The 17,573-nt window shown below is 41.9% G+C and overlaps 1 protein-coding gene across 2 annotated transcripts in view; it reads left to right on the top strand.

The window, feature by feature from the left end:
• Positions 1 to 17,573, top strand: part of ARHGEF26 (Rho guanine nucleotide exchange factor 26) — a 131,686-nt gene that overhangs the window by 18,529 nt on the left and 95,584 nt on the right. For both annotated transcript variants that reach the window (XM_004379181.3, XM_004379180.1), the window contains exons 5-6: positions 9,473 to 9,529; positions 11,898 to 12,058. In XM_004379181.3, coding sequence (XP_004379238.1) covers positions 9,473 to 9,529; positions 11,898 to 12,058 — 218 coding nt within the window. The remainder of the gene's footprint in view (positions 1 to 9,472; positions 9,530 to 11,897; positions 12,059 to 17,573) is intronic.

Here is a 17,573-nt window from a genome sequence, read left to right as displayed (position 1 = left end):
GCCTGGGGCTCTGGAAGAGCAGGAACCATATTTCCTGCTGGTACTCGGCCAGTGGTATGCCTCAGCGATGCTGCCTGTTGGCCGTCTTCCCTGTGTCTCATGAATTGGTTGATTTTCCCATTTTCCTAGGCCTGAAAGCTCCTGTGTGCTCAGAGTTTCTGATTTCTTGTAACTTAGACTTGGGATTACCTAGCATGGCCCTGCTCCACTTCACGCTATCGTTTCAACTTCCACGTATAACTAACCTGTCGCCGTGGAGTCGATTCCCACTCCTAGTGACCCTATAGGACAGAGTCGAACTGCCCCATAGGGTGTTCTTGGCTATAAATCTTTATGGAAGCAGGTTGCCACATCTTTCTCCCACGGAGCGGCTGGTGGCTTTGAACTGCCAACCTTTCAGTGTGCAGCCGAGCACTTAACCACTGCACTACCAGAGCTGCTTCGTATATAACTACCCAGTTCAGTTTCTTGAGAGAGAGAAAATCTTACTGGCTCAGCTACTTTTCCCACATTTAATAGGTCACTTAAACATATATCATTTGGCTAGGTGCCAAACTAGCTTTATTTCGTTTGGCTTTGACCTCCGGGGAAACCCTGGTAGCATGGTGGTTTAGAGCTACGGCTGCTCACCAAAAGGTCAGCAGTTAGAATCCACCAGGCGCTCTTTGGAAACTCTATGGGGCAGTTCTACTCTGTCTTATAGGGTCACTACGAGTAGGAATCAACTCGACGGCAACGAGTTTTTTCGTTTTGACCTCCACATTGTATTATGGTACAGAACATGGCTACTTCAGGCTGCTGTTTTCGCTGACGCCGTGAGCACAGCAGCTCTTCCTGTAGGGTCCGTGGGAGTGTTGGCTGACGTGACTGACATGTCTAGTGTAAATTTACAGAAGTGGAGCGTCGGTCTGTGTCAGTGGCTTGACCTAATGAGGGATACATTTTACCTTGTGGCCCAATTCGTGAGTTCACGTATGTGTATCTCAAACAAAAATTTTACAAGCAGTTGTTTCCCTATCACTTGCAGTCCATTATGGTATTTCCTATTTTATCCTTTCCATTCTGTTACATTTAAATGGGTGCCATTCAGAGCTCCACGGACTTTATTTTGCCATTTACTAAGAGGTTGTAACTCATTGTTTGGAAAATGCTGGCATCTGATTCCCAAATTAATTAGTATTTCACGGCATCATAGTGGAAAGGCAAAGAAAACAAGTCTGAAACCCAGCTCTGCGCTCCAGGAACTTGTGACCTAGTTCAGAAGACAACATAAAGAAAATGCCTCAGTGATGCGTTTGAAAGAATACAGGACATAATGCCAAAACGAATAACATAGACAGAAATCATGTACTGCTGTTGTCGTTAGCTGCTGTCACTTAGGCTTCAACTCATAGCAACAGAACAAAGCCTTGCCCCGTCTTTGCTGTCTTCCTGATTGTTGGTCTGCTTGAGTCCGTTCTTGCAGCCGGCGTGTATCCTGAGGGCCTTTCGACCCAGGGGGCTCATCTTCCAGCACTATATCGGACAGTATTCTGTTGTGATCCACAGAGTTTTCTTTGGCTAATTTTGGAAGTAGATCACCAGGCCTTTCTTCCTTTTTTGTCTTAGTCTGGAAAGCTCTGCTGAAACCTGTCCACCGTGAGTGACCCTGCTGACATTTGAAATACTGGTGGCACAGCTTCTAGTATCGCAACATGCAATCACCCTAGTATGACAACTAACAGACACCACAGAGAACAGTACAAGTCAGTACAAAGTACACGTCCTTTCTCTAGAGGATGTGACTTTAACTAGATGGGCTAGATGGGCAGAAGCGTAGAAAAGAGAAGCAACACAAGTAGAAACATCTTGAACAAAGGTAGATACGTGAAAGAAGAAAGATGGTAATTCTGTGCATATTTCTCAGATCTTCTTTGTATAAGATAACCCCTGTCCAGTGACGCCATTGCGTGCTTTTGTACATCTAATGTAAAACATCAGTTCACTTCATTACCTATTTCTCTGAGACACGTTTGGCTGATATTAGATGTTTATTGCAAACCTAAGAAATCTACTCCAGTGTCAGTGTTATCCTGAATAACTTAATGTTTTGGAGTGTTGTCCTTCCTGTCCACCTGCTACTTTACAAAAATAACAAACAAATAGAACAGCAGCTAAGATGTTGGCACCACCTTTAGAAACATGTGTTCTTCTGCAACAGAAGCAACTCAGACCTGTTCTGCCCTTGTCAGCCCATTCCTGACTCATACCTTCACAATGTGTAAGTGGCATCTGTCTTAGGCTGGGCTCCCTAGAGAAGCAAAACCAGTAAAGCACATAAATATATATACAGAGAGAGATTTATATAAAAGGGTGACACTCTCGCCATCTTGACCTCATTGATCTGGTCTTTGGTGATTCAGATCTCTGGTCCTCTGAGACTGATGTTCTGGGCAGCTTGTAGGGTACGCAGAGTGGTGTCTTAGGACAGAGGGGCTGGAGAGAGCCTCCAGGGCTTGGTTACAGAGTATACTGTTTCTGGACCATGGCGGGTTTTTCATTTTAGGGGCTTCAAGCATATTCTCAAAGAGCCTGCTGTTCTTGTGTTGTTTACAGTGGCGGGACTCTGGCTCATTTGTAATCCAGGGGCTACTCGGGTTATGCTAGGTCTGTGGAAAGGACCTGGGAGTGATTATGTCTTGAGGTGTAATTTTACTTTGCAGTTCATGCCTTTCCCACTTGAGCTCTTGAGAACAGAAGCCCGTGAGTAGTGAATCACCAGTGGGCATGAGTAACCAGCTGGTTTGCAGCAACTGGGCACACTCTGGCAAGTGTAAATGCCTTAGCTTAAATGATATCCAGTGTAAATGAGTGCTTTATGAAGCCAGAGTGGTCCTGGATTTTAAATATCTAATGTAATTTTTGGAGCCCTGGTGGCACAGTGGTTAAGAGTTTGGCTGCTCTTAGTCATCTAGCGCTGCTATAACAGAAATACCACAAGTGGACGGCTTCTCACAGTCCAGGAGGCTAGAAGTTCGAATTCAGGGCGTCAGCTCCAGGGGAAGGCTTTCTCTCTCTGTCGGCTCAGGGGGAAGGTCCTTGTCATCAATCTTCTCTGGACTAGGAGCTTCTCTGCGCAGGGACCCCGAGTCCAAAGACACAGTATTCTCCTGGCACTGCTTTCTTGGTGGTATGATCCCCATGTCTCTCTGGTTGTTTCTCTCTTTTATATCCCAAAAGAGATTGATTTAAGACTGGAACTAATCTTGTAGATTGAGTCCTGCCTCATTAATATAACTGCCTCTAATCCTGTCTCATTAATATCATAGAGGTAGGATTTATAACACATAGGAAAATCACATCAGATGACAAAATGGTGGACAGTCACACAATACTGGGAATCATGGCCTAGCCAAGTTGACACATATTTTTTTTAGGGGACACAGTTCAATCCATAACAGCTGCTAACCAAAAGATCGGCAGTTCGAATCCACCAGCTGCTCCTTGGAAACCCTGTGAGGCAGTTCTCCTCTGTCCTGTGGGGTTGCTGTGAGTTGGAACGCCTGGCTACATCTCGAGCCTGTTTGGTCAGTCCTGTGGGGCCCTCCCTTTCTGTTTTCCCTGAGTGGTGCGGAGAAGTGGAAGGAATGCCTGTTAACTAGAAACAACATCACATTGTGGAGGCCCGAGAACGTATTCCTGCTTCACCTCGCTGAAAGTGATTGTCTGCTCTGCCAGGAGAGTGGTGCTTTACACCTGGGTTCTCTCCACAGGTATAGGAAGGACTCCATCCTGTGATGGTCTCTGTATAAATGGTGATATTGGGGCTCTATTTGGGACTTCCGCCACCCAACTCTCCGTTTGTCATACCGGGGTGGCTTTGTGTTGCTATAATACTGGAAGCCATGCCCCCAGTATTTCAACTACCGGCGGGGTCACCATGGTGGGCGGGTTTCAGCAGAGCTTCCAGTCTGAGGCTTCTAGTCTGAGACTGACTGGGAAGAAAGGTCTGGCGATCTATTCCTGCAACTTGCTGTTAGATGCCGTTGAGTCAGTTCTGAATCATAGCGACCTTATGTGCAGCAGAGTGAAACACATTTCAATGGCATCAATTCTCCTTCCGTCTTCCTTATTCATCGTCCAGCTTTCACATGCCAATGAGGCGATTGAAAATACCCTGGCTTGGGTCAGGTGCACCTTAGTCCTCAAAGTGACATCTTTGCTTTCCAACCCTTTACAGAGGCCTTTTGCAGCCGATTTGCCCAGGGCAGTATATCGTTTGATTTTTTGACTGCTGCTTCCATGGGTGTTGATTGTGGATCCAAGTAAAATGAAATCCTTGACAACTTCAGTATTTTCTCCATTTATCATGAGGTTGTTTATGGGTCCAGTTGTGAGGGTTTTTGTTTTCTTTATGTTGAGGTGAAATCCATACTAAAGGCTGTGGTCTTTGATCTTCATCAGTATGCACTTCAAATCCTCTTTGTTTTCAGCAGTCAAGCTCGTGTCATCTGTATATTGAAGGTTGTTAATGAGTCTTCTTCCAATTTTGATGTCACATTCTTCTTCATATGGTCCAGTTTCTTGGATTACTTGCTCAGCATACAGACTGAATAAGTATGGTGAAAGGATACAACCCTGACGCACACCATTCCTGACTTTAAACCACACAGTATCCACTTGTTCTGTTCAAACGACTGCCTCTTGGTCTACGTACAGGTTCCACATGAGCACAATTAAGTGTTGTGGAATTCCCATTCTTTGCAATGTTACCCATAATTTGTTGTGATCCACAGAGTCTCTGCTGTCCTGTAGAGTCACTATGAGTCAGAATCAACTCGATGGCAACTCTTTTTCTGGTTGATGACAAATTGGAGTGAAAAGATCAGAAGAGACATTTCACGGGGTGTTGTTCTGGCTGTCTGTGTGTTCGATTTGTGATCAGACAGAGCTACCAGTATGAAAAATAGATTCTAAAAATAAATGAATTCTTTCACTTTTGCTAGCAAAATAGGAGGCATAGGTTTTAGAAGCTGATGTATTATTTTTGCTTTTCCAAGAATAGAAACAAGGGAACACTTGCAGAAATGTGATAAACTTGGTAACACTTCAGATTCTCTTAGCAAAAGTGAGCAAACTGCAAAAAGTGTGTAAATTTTAAAACTGTAAGTATGAACACACGCTTTAGACACATATGAAACAATAGCATGTTTGTGCAAAACAAAAGCATGTGTCTTCAAGTGATTTTTATTTACGTTTACTGATAAGGTTGCTGTTTTTGAATTGGAAAATTTCCAGAGGCGTTTACTATTAAAGAAGTGCCTGGGTGGAGGAAACAGTTCATGCGCTTGGCTCTGAACCCAAAGGTTGGCGGTTTGAATCTACCTAGAGGCGCCTTGGCAGAAAGGCCCGGCAGTCTACTTCCAACAAATCAGCCACTGAAAACGCTATGGAGCGCAGCTGTCCTCTGACACGCATGGGGTCCCCATGAGTCGGAGTCACCTCCACGGCAACTGGTGTGTTTGTTTTTTTACTGTGAAAAACTCCACATACATTTTCTCCTTCCCTCCCTTCCTCTCTCCTTCCTTCCTTCATTCCTGCTTGATATTTTGTTCCTGTGTTCTTATCTCATCCTTAATTTTCTTATCTCTGCCTTGTGCTAGTCTTTGTTTTTTCAGACCCCTCTCTGTCTCTGGTTTTGTCCCTCCACACTCCCACGTCTCTGAAATCATCTTGTCTGCTCATTATCGTCTTATCTCCATGCACCCGGCTCTCAGGTGCTACTGAATTTAGAGTTGAATGTCTAGGAGGTCTTGGATGGACAAAACGATTCCTTTTTGATCTGGAGAACCGGGTGAGCCTGTCCTGCAGAGGATATAGAGGGGCTGGGACAGAAGGACATGTGGGGACAGGACAGGCCCAGAAGCAGCCACGTGGCAGCTAGCCAGGAGGAGCTGTTTGTCATAACTCCCCAGAGCAAACCTTCAGGCTCCCTGAACGTGCTGCAGGGCCCAGGGATGTTTCCTGGAATCATTTTTTTTTTCCTGTGACAATCGTTTTGTATGGGCTACTGGTTTCTTTGTTTTTTATTGTGCTTTAGATGATGGTTTACAGAGCAAATTAGTTTCTCATTAAACAATTAATACACATATTGTTTTGTGACGTTGGTTAACAACCCTGTGACTTGTCAACACTCTCCCCTTCTCAGCCTTGGGTTCCCCATTTCCATTCGTCCAGCTTTCCTGTCCCCTCCTGCCTTCTTGTCCTTGCCCCTGGGCTGGTGTGCGCCTTTAGTCTCGTTTTGTTTTATGGGCCTGTCTAATCTTTGGCTGAAGGCTGAACCTCAGGAGTGACTTTAGTACTGAGCTAAAAGGGTGTCTGGGGGCCATACTCTCGGGGTTTCTCTCTTCTCTCTCAGACCAGTAAGTCTGATATTTTTTTATGAGTTAGAATTTTGTTCTGTTTTTCTCCAGCTCTGTCCGGGACCCTCTATTGTGATCCCTGTCAGAGCAGTCAGTGGTCATAGCCCAGGACCGTCTAGTTGTGCTGGACTCAATCTGGTGGAGGCTGTGGTAGTTGTGGTCCATTAGTCCTTTGGACTAATCTTTCCCTTGTATCTTTGGTTTTCTTCATTCTCCCTTGCTCCAGATGGGATGCGACCAGTGGAGTATCTTAGATGTCCACGCACAAACTTTTAAGACCCCAGATGCTACTCACCACAGTAGGATATAGAACATTTTCTTTATAAACTGTGTTACGCCTGTTGAGCTAGACGTTCCCCGAGTGTTGGTTTCTTGCTGATTTTTTTGTCTTCTTTGCAAAAGAAATATTTTATCACTTGTAGTATTAGTATTCCAAAAAAAAAAAAAACCCATTGACATTGAGTAGATTCCAATTTATAGCGACCCTATAGGACAGAGTAGAACTGCCCCATGGGGTTTCCAAGGAGCGGCTGATGGATTCGAACTGCCAGCCTTTTGGTTAGCAGCCGAGCTCTTAACCACGTGGTGATTATTCTGTCCATTCGTACTTACACCTTTTCAAAACTACCTTCTCTCCCCCTCGCAAGAGCGACTACCTTACCTATGGAGTTTTTGCTTTGTGGTTTTTTCTGTTTTGATAGGGTGAAGTGCTCGATCCCTCGGTGACCGGCTGCCATCTGTGTAGACCTCTAAGCCCAGGTGTCTCGTTCTCTTTCCCTACGATTTCGGGTCTGGACTCACTAGGAGTTTTGAATGGAGACGCCAGTGGAGTGGAAACTGGGGCTGGTGACTCACCCAGAGAGACTGTGGGCAAGGTGCCTGGATGTCAGTCTGTCAGGACTTTGTGTCAGGCAGGAAATCATGTGAAATGCCTGCTCAGGGTTGACCAGGTGGGAGCAGCTCTGAGCGGTTTCATTCTTCCGGCCCCTCTCCTCCCTTTTTAAAATGTGTGAAGAAGCCCTATTAGTCAGGAATTCCTACTGACGGGCTGACCCAGGGTCAGGCTGGCGGGTAAGGCTGAGAATAACCCAGGATATGGGGGGACCAAGCGCACACATGCTCTAACACAGAGACTTGCTACAGACTTGGTATCAGAAAGGGTCTTACCGATCATAGCCCAAACACCCTTGAAATGGGGTACCTCCAAGGGTCTCATAGTCATAGAGAACAGGGGTCCCTCATCCATAGAACGCAGTGAATAAGAGTGTCAGCCCTGGAGTTGACCAACATGGATGCCGATCCTAGCCTGGCTGCCTGATAGCTCTGTGATCTTGGATGCTAAGCCTCAGTTGTTATCCCCATCTGTGAGATGGGGATAGGAATAATATCAAAGGAGTATAAAATGCTTTTCCTAGCACACAGTCAATGTTCAATGAATGATTGCTCATTTTACTGTTGATTTAGGGCTCTTTGTACTCTATTATTGTTGTTGTTAGCTGCTGTCAAGTTGACCCTCGACTCACGGTGACCCCGTGCATGATGGAGCAAAATGCTGCCTGGTTCTGAGCTGTTTGCGTGACTGGTTGCAGATCAGACCACTCTATTATTCTTCTTTCTTACTATTCCAAAAAACAAATTAATAATAGTAACGTGAACTGTGTTAATTTCCAGACAACATAAGGTAGAGAGAACTGAGCGCCAGCGGGCGTCACACTGGGGTGTACCTCACAGCCCTGGGATTCACAAAGACTTTCCCAGGATGGATAGAAATAGCTTTAAGGATGTCATTCTCCAGACCTCAGTGTAGGGTTCTTCTCTTTTCTAAAACTGAGACTGCATCTGCAGTTTAAATGTTCTTCTTTCTCACCTCCCCTTTGGGCTCAAGAATAACAATGAATGTGAGGATGGCACAGGACTGGGTAGTGTTTTGTTCTGTTGTACATAGGGTCGCTCTGAGTCGGAACCGACTTGACAGCACCTAGCAAGAGTTATAATTAGCAGGAAAGTACATCTTTTGAATTCTTTAAACTTATGATGAAAAATTAAATATCAGCTTAAAAGTGTGTCTAATAGGAACATGGTTTTTAAATTTTTTAGGGGGTATGATAGCAACAAAGTTGGAGGACCTTTGTTAGACCCTGTTACCATTGTTCTCTAATAAGAGAGAGGGCACTCTCCTTTCAGGCTGCTCAGTATCGGGGTACCAGGGAGACATCCAGGCCCTGCCTTCATGGTTTGGTTTAGAAAACTGAGTTTTGATGATGGGAACTGCAGCAATCCAGTAAAATGTGTGGCAATTATGATAGGGATTGCAGTGGGTCAACTTAAACTGTAAGTACCCATAACCGTTGCCGTCCAGTTGATTGCGACTCCTACCGACCCTGTAGGACAGAGTAGAACTGGCCCATAGGGTTTCCAAGGAGCGGCCGGTGGATTTGAACCGCTGACCTTTTGGTTACCAGCCAAGCTCTTACTCTTAATTTGGTGCTAGTGTTTGTGTAAGTATCAATGTTTTTCAAAAGAATATCAGTTTAACACCCTTGTCAGTCAAATTTAAATCTACTGAAAAGACTGCTGAAATTTGGGGAGTTTGTTTTTGTGTTTGGTTGGATTTTTATTATAAAGAACATTGATATTGCATGGAGTCTTTATGGAAAATAGTGTTAAAATTACTCTTCAAATGTGTGAACCTGAAGAGTAAACTATCAGCCATGGATTCCTTTAGTTTATTATTGGATTTCTTTATTTATGATTTGGGAGATGGATTTGAAAAGTGTTTTAGGAGTAACCAGAGCTAAGAATAGAACAGAATAACTCACCCTCAAAAAAATAACTCAGCCTGGTAGGATGAAGACACTTTTCAGTTCTTTACTGTTAACTATGCTAGTTTACTAATGTGATTAAATATTATTTGTGGATATAAATGCCAATTAAAAATCAGTGTGTGCTGAGTTCAATATCTTGTCTCATTCCACTTAATTCATTTTTGAAGGTCATAGAGTCATGCCTTGTATAGTAAAGGAATTGTTTGTTAAAGTAAATGTGTTTGACTTACTTTGCTTTCTCCCCAGGTGAAAAGAAATGGACTCTCTCGGACAGTTAGCCAGGAGGAAAGAAAGAGGCAAGAGGTACGTTTTCTACTGAGCAGATGCTTTTCAGCTCTGAAGGGTGGGTGTGGGTACCTGGGCTTCCAGGCTCTTACCTGCTGTGTGTGCTTTTCATTGTTGTCCTTTGAAAACATAATTATTTTGTTATTTTTACAAAAGCAGCATGTGATCATTAATACATTAGAAAATGAGAAACTGCAGATAAGCTCCCAGAAAATAAAAAAGTTAAATATTCCAATATCATTTTCATTTAAAAAAAACAAAGCACCTGGTCCAGGTATTTTAAACTGGAAAATCTGTGTTGAAAACAAAACAGATCCTACATCTGGGAAGGACCTGAGTGGGAAAACTGGTGAAATCTGAATAAAGCCAATAGTATTGTACCAATGGTAATTTCTTTAGTTTTGACAAATGTACCCTGGTTATATAAGATAAAAATATTAGGGGAAACTGGATGAAGAGTATACAGGAATTCTGAACTCTCTCTGCAAGTTTTCTGTAAATCTACAATTATTGCAAAATAAAAATTTTATTAAAAGGAAAGCACAGATAATAATAGGATTTTAGCCATATGGTTTAAGAAAATGAGTTATTGTAATAATATCATGAAATTCTCAAAATATTTTCCTCTTATCTTATACATGTTAGTATGTATGTATATAGGTCCATGCATATACATTTACAATTTTTTCTTCATATTTTTTAAAGTAAAGAAAACTTTCTTGATAAAGTGTAAGTCCTACATTCTTCTTCTCAGTCCTATCATTTCCCATCTACCTTAGTTATTGTTGTTAGGTACTGTCGAGTCGATTCTGACTCACAGCGACCCTGTGAACCATAGAACAAAACACTGCCCAGTCCTGCGCCATCCTCACAATCATTGTTATGCTCGAGCCCATTGTTGCAGCCACTGTGTCAATCCATCTCGTTGAGAGTCTTCTCTTTTTTGCTGACCCTCTGCTTTACTAAGCATGATGTCTTTCTCTAGGAACTAGTTCTTCTTGATAACATGTCCAAAGTATGTGAGACAAAGTCTTGCCATCCTTGCTCCTCATGAGTATTCTGGCTGGATTTCTTCCAAGATGGATTTGTTTGTTCTTCTGGCAGTCAAGGGTATATTCAATATTCTTCGCCAACACCATAATTCAAAGGCATCAGTTCTTCTTTGGTCTTCTTTATTCACTCTCCAGCTTTCAAATGCGTATGAGGCGATTGAAAACACCATAGCTTGGGTCAGGTGCAACTCTTTAAAGAGATCTTTTGCAGTAGATTTGCCCAATGCAGTGCATCGTTAGATTTCCTGACTGCTTCAGTCGTACCACAGGGAATTATGGGAAGAACTACTATGCCCCTTTGAGCCAAGAGCTTTTGAGCAGGGAATTATGGGAAGAGCCTCCGTCCCCCTTTGAGCCAAGGGCTTGAAGAGAAGGCATCTACATGCCAGGGTGACGATAGTAGTGTTACTGGGAAGGTCTCCGGAAAGAATGTGAATCTCAGGCCTAAGAAGATGTTCACCATCCCGCCCTGAGGAGGCATTCTCCCTGTGTTGCCATTCTTTGGAAGATCTGAATTTGATTTTGCTGATGAGCTAGATGGATTCCTCACACAGGCCGTTGGTGTCTATCCATATACATGGGTTGGCAATTCATCATTAACGGGAGCTGATCAGGAAGACCACTGTGAGCCTGACACCAAGAGTTCCAGTAGAGGATCCTTCGTTCCTTCCTGAGACACTGACGAGAGCAGAGAGGGTGGCTTGTTGAATGGATGGAATGCTTTTCAGTTGTATGGGCTTATATAAAAGAATTTCTGTGGCTGATAAGAACCTTTTGTGGGTAGATACAATCATGCTCTCCTAGTACAGCCAGAAAATGTGCTATTATTGCCCACAGATTAGTAGGATTAAAACATAGGGAGAGAAACAGTACACGTGAGAGGGTAGCAAAGGAATGTATTTGTGAGAAATTTGTTTCTGAATCCCAAGTGGTGGCCATAAATCCCTACTGTCCCTGAAGCAGCGTGCTTTGAAAGCAGGCTTGGAGGAGATGACCTCAAAGGTTAATTAGTGTCACCCTGAGATTTTATGGCATGCTCTCACTTCCTTCCATAGATTCTACCCCATGGCAAAGGCATGACCTCAAGATGCAATCTCAAGTCATTGAAGTGCTTTCATTTTTTCCACATGCATGATACAGTCGGTGACTGTTTCTGGAGATTTGGGGTGTATGTGCCTTGCGTAAAGAGAGTAGTTTGGGGATACAGTTTTATCAATGCTCATTTTTCTGTGCTTTTCAGGATATATGGCCTTCTTATAGAAGAATTATGAGAAGTATATTTATTTCATTCTTTAATAAGAAGAATTAATACCTTTTCTTTTCCTTTTTACCAGGCTATCTTTGAAGTCATATCCTCTGAACATTCATATTTACTCAGCTTGGAGATATTGATACGAATGTTTAAAAATTCTAAAGAATTGAGCGACACCATGACCAAGACAGAGAGTCACCATCTTTTCTCCAATATTACAGATGTCTGTGAGGCAAGCAAAAAGTAAGTTCACTGCAGTTTGCCATTTATCGTGCCAAGACATGGCTTGCTAACAAATGCCTGTGTTATTGCAAACAGAAGGAATTCAGGGTTATAACATTTCTCATTCATTCAGCTGGCTTTTGTCTTCAGTCTGGGAAATAAATTTTAAGAGATGTTTCAGCGTGGTGATGTATACACAGATGCTAAGTGTGTAATTAATGGTCACAGCAGACAGTTGTATCTAAGGTCTCTGTTCCTTCTCCTTATCCCACTTCTCCTGCTCACTTTTCCCTTTTGTTCCTCCTATTTAACACAAGTTTTGGAATATTTAGTTGAGGGGGGGAAATAACCCACATCCCTACCATCCCAATACAAAAATGCTCTTTGTTTACATCTTCATATTTTCTTTGTTCCTATCTGTAAGTATTATTTCTAAAATGCAATCATAATGAACGAAATGATCGGTATTGTTTCACCCCCTCTAACTTTTGATAAACTCTCTTGTAAGAGTCTTGATGGTTATTTTTAATGACTGCAGAAAGGTCAGTTCACCAGTGGTGAACTCTCATACACTGTTGAGTGAACTACACAGCCTGTACTGAAGCTGCAATTCAGCCGTGTACTAGTTCAGCCACAAGAAGTGCCATTTTGGTAGGTCAAAATGGGTTAACGTACTTTTACACAAATAATGCACACTTTCTACATTTGTTTGTCAACCGTGCCCTCCCCCTGCAAGGTATTTTCCTAAGCACACTATGCTAATATTTTTTTTTTTTACAGCAACACGTGGTTGGCAAACAAACATAAAAGTTGCATGTTATTTGCATAAAAAATAAGATAAATACTGGCCATTTTATATGGTTGGGATAAAAGTATATTTAATGTACAACTAATGAAGTTTAAACTTTAAGGCTCTTCGCTTGCAAGAGCACCTTATAAATATTTACTTTTGTGCCTAACTGTTTCTTAAAGAAGGCCTACACATTTTATAGATTTCAAACCAAACGCAAAACCAAACCACATGGCGACCCCATGTGTGTTCGAGTAGAACTGTGCTCCACGGGGTTTTCAATGGCTGGTTTTGTTATTATTATTATTGTTCTTGTTGTTGTTATTATTATTTGGATGTAGATAGCCAGACTTTCTTCCAGGTGCCTTTTGGTGGATTTGAACCTCCAACCTTTCAGTTAGCAGCCGAGTATGTTAACCGCTTATACCAACCAGGGTTTTGTACAGGCTTTAGGGCCCACAAAACCTGGATCGTCCCTGGGGCAAGTGTTCCTTGTGAACATGGACATGGCTCTCTAGTCACTTCATGGGCAGCCAGAGCCAAGTATGCGGTGATAATAACACTTCACATCTGCTGACTTCTCACTGAGTGCTGGCGGATTGTCCTTTTTAGCTACAAGATTGAACAACCACACTGACACAGGTTAATGTGTGAGTTGGGGTTACTTCAGAGAGATGGAGTTCGTGGCTAGATCCCCAAGATCTCCAAAAATTTCTTGACAGTGGCACAACTTCATAAGCCAGATTCTGTCACAAGTAAAGATCCTGGCTGTGCTGTTACTGACATGGATACTCAACAGTTCGCATTAGGAGGACCCACTGGGCCTCAGGAAACAGTGGGCCCGTGTGTCCGGGTGATAGCATGCATGGCAGCTTGGAGGTCCACTCTCATAAGCTGGTTTATTGCTTGTTTGCAGCTCATTGGTCCTTTTGGTACCAGTCTTGCCAGTTTTGGTAAGAGAAATGAAAATCTCTTTTCCCTCTTCCGTGAAGGAGGCAGAACAAGAAGTGTCACTGTTTAAAAGGTATTCAGATTTCAAAATGAGTCTCTTTCATTTTAACGTGTACTTAAGTTGAACTATGAGACTAAAGCTCTGTGTTTGCTACATTGCTATAAAGAATTATTGCTGTTTTGATAACTGTAAAATGTGGGTTGTGATTTTAATTAGAACATGCTTTTTGAAAACCAAGGCTGAATGCTTTTACTCATGGACAGAATTGTGCTTTGACCCATGTAGCAGCCAGTCAGCTTATTTCAGTGTGTAAATGACTCCAGAGCATGCTTCTAGAAAATTCTGAACGTTGAATAACAATAGTTCTTCTCGAACAGAAGACACTACTGGGTCCTTGGAGCCTTCTGAGCCTCAGACAGCGCTGTTCCTACAACTGAGTGGTTTAGAAAGATGGCTTTGTGTGGCTTTGTGTCAGAGGGACCTGGGCTTCATCAGTTGCTTCTCTTTTTGGTGGTTTTGGCTAACCTTGAGCAGATCGCTAATCCTTTCCAGCCCCACTTCTTATCTGTAAAATGGAGATAAACATAGTGTCTCCCTCATAGGGTGATCCAAAGGATCACGTGAAATGATCCATTGTTTCCTCAAGTGGGGCATTCAGCAGACCACTTTAGATTATGGTTCATTGGGTCGCCTGGAAATAATCTAAATTCTCTTCAGTTTAAAGTCACTCTTGATTACGTCAAGGAGAGCCTTGGTTTGTGGCTAGTCTGTGAAACTCATGCATTTTAGTAAAGAAAGAGTAGGCCTTAGGCTAAGGTCTTCCATAGGTGGTGTGTGGCTAGAATTTAATATTTTATTTTCATTACATTTAAGAAGTTTTGTTTTACTTTTTGTCATGAAAATTTTCAAACATACAGAAAAGTAGACAAAATAGTATGAATACCCATACACTCAAAACTTACATTTAAAAATCATTTGCATTTTTCTGTATCTGCTTATCTACATTTTTGCTTTTCAAAGTATATAGGTATGATATCTTACTCCTAAATAGATAACTGGAAACCCTGGTGGCGTAGTGGGTAAGTGGTACAGCTGCTAACCAAAGATTGGCGGTTCGAATCCACCAGGCACTCCTTGGAAACCCTTTGGGACAGTTCTACTCTGTCCTATAGGGTCGCTGTGAGTCGGAATCAACTCAACAGCAATGGGTTTTTTTTTTTTTTAAATAGATTAGTATTCAGTTCTGATAAATAAGGACATTTCCTTACACAGCTATAATGTCATGATCTTACCTGTCATTGTCTTATTTATAGTTTTGGTCCATTTAATTTTTTTTGTTTATGTAAGAGATACGCATGTTTCAACAATTCAAAAGGTACGAAAGGGTTTATAGTAAAAGTGCCCTGTATATCACTGTATCCCCGCCGCCTGAGAAGCAGCCAGTTAACATTTTCTTTCTTGTGAATCTTTTTAGAAATAGTTTATGATTATGTAACAAAATTCTATTTACATATTTTTTCTTTTTTTGACTTATAGGTAGCATACTGTTAACACTATTCATTAATTACTTTTTTCACCTCTATCTTAGAGATCATTCTTTATCAGTATGTAAAGAATATCTTTGTTCATTTGTACACTTGTTCCTTGCAAATTATTTGTCAAAGAGCCTGGGTCATTTGTTCTGTAGCCTTTCCCAGGAGGCACATAATATCTGGTTGGTGATCAATACCAGGTCCATTCATTCATTAAGGATTGAAAAATGAGGATACTCTAATTTATCATTCTTTTATTACCCAGAATATTTCTATAAAGAGAAACACCTCTCCATTTATTAACGTAACCCGTGGTAAGGTTTAAGTTATTTTATTTAGCGATGTTCAGATTGTCCCATCATTGATTTCAGTAATCTTTGATCGTCTCCTTGGTGCATGGTTATTGCAAGATGTTAAAGGATCATCTTTTACAATTCCTGAATCAGGCCTGGAAACCTCCGTGTGTGTGCTAGAGGGGTTCATTGCCACTGTGTTGGTCATTGGTTTTAAGCGATTTCAGTAGATAGCCAGAAAAAGAAAATACGTAAAACATTTATATGGATCCGAATTCAAATCTACAAAACAAGGTATATTTATCGAAGCCGTGCCTCTTTCCCTGCCTTTTCTCCTCTGTTCCCGCCTTCTCTGCGCAAGTAATCTTTAAAAAAAAAGGTACAGTTTGTCTTTTTTTTTTTCCCCCGTAAGTGTATATATATGTGTATTTGTATCCCATCCCTTTCTTAGATGAAATAGCACGTGGTTGTTGTCGATGTGTTCTGTTGAGTCGATTCTGACTCATTGTGACTCTGTAGGACAGAGTGGAACTGCTCCACAGGGTCGCCCAGACTGTAATCTTTACGGAAGCAGATCGCCAGGTCTTTTCTCCCGTGGAGCGGCCGATGGGTTCTAACCGCCAACCTTTTAGTTAGCAGCTGAGCACTTAACTCTTTTGCCACCAGGGCTCATAATAACATATATTAGAGATCACTCCATAGTAGTTTATAGAGCTATTTCTTATGTCTTTTTACAGCTGAATAGTTCTCCGCTGAGTGGCTGTATTATAGTTTATTCACCCAGCCCCCTATTTATGGACCTAGGATTATTTTCAGTCTTTTGCTGTTACAGAAAGCCCTGGTTTGTGCTTATGTCCTTATGTAATTTTGCCAGTGTATGTTTGGGATAGGTTTCTAGAAGTAGGATTGATGGGCCAAAGGGTAAATGCTGTGTAATTTTGGGAAACGCTCCCACATCTCCCTCCCTGGCATTTCTACCATTTTGCAACATCACCAAGAGTGAACGGGCGCCTGCTCTGTACAGTATTTCCAACAGAGTATGTCAACAAGCCTTTAGATTTTTGTCAGTCTCATCAGTAGAAGTATTATCTGTGGGTAATTTTAATTAGCATGTCTTTTCTCAGCATCCCCATATGAATAAGAGCTGTCTGTTGTTAATTTTCTGTGGCCTGAACGTTTGCTTCTCCAGCACATTTTTCCTTAGGTTTGCTGGTCTTTTTCTTCTCTAATTTTAAAACTCTTTATCTATGAGGGATATTAGTTGCAGTTTTTTCCAGGTTTATTTTTGAAGCATATTTAAATTAAATACATTAATGAAAGTTTAAAGAAACATATTTATTAAATGAATGAATATTCAGGACATACAGTGATGTGACCAAAAATCATAAAGGTAATACTCAAATAACTAAAATTTGGAAAAACAGGGAGGTAACATGCATAAGGTATTTATCACAGGGTGTCATGGATTGAACTGTGTCCCCCCAAAATATGTCAACTTGGTTAGGTCATGATTCCCAGTATTGTATGATTGTCTATAATTTTATCATCTGATGTGATTTCCCTACGTTGTTGTAAATTCTATCACGATATAATATGATGGATTAGTGGCAGTTACATTGATGAGATCTACAAGATTAGGTAGTGTCTTAAGCCAATCTCTTTTGAGATATAAAAGAGAGAAGCGAGCTGAGAGACACGGGGACCTCATACCACCAAGAAAGCAGTGCCGGGAGCAGAGCACATCCTTTGGACCTGAGGTTCCTGTGCTGAGAAGCTCCTAGACCAAGGGAAGACTGCTGTCAAGGATCTTCCTCCAGGGCTGACAGAGAGAGAGAGAGCCTTCCCCTGGAGCTGGTACCCTGAATTTGGACTTGTAGCCTACTGGACTGTGAGAGAATAAACTTCTCTTTGTTAAAGCCATCCACTTGTGGTATTCCTGTTACAGCAGCACTAGGTAACTAAGACACAG

The sequence above is a fragment of the Trichechus manatus genome, unplaced genomic scaffold (assembly GCF_000243295.1).
Source record: "Trichechus manatus latirostris isolate Lorelei unplaced genomic scaffold, TriManLat1.0 scaffold00062, whole genome shotgun sequence".
In the NCBI taxonomy this organism is placed as follows: domain Eukaryota; kingdom Metazoa; phylum Chordata; class Mammalia; order Sirenia; family Trichechidae; genus Trichechus; species Trichechus manatus.
Note: the sequence above shows the minus strand (reverse complement) of the source record. Positions and strands in the feature narration are given on the sequence as shown.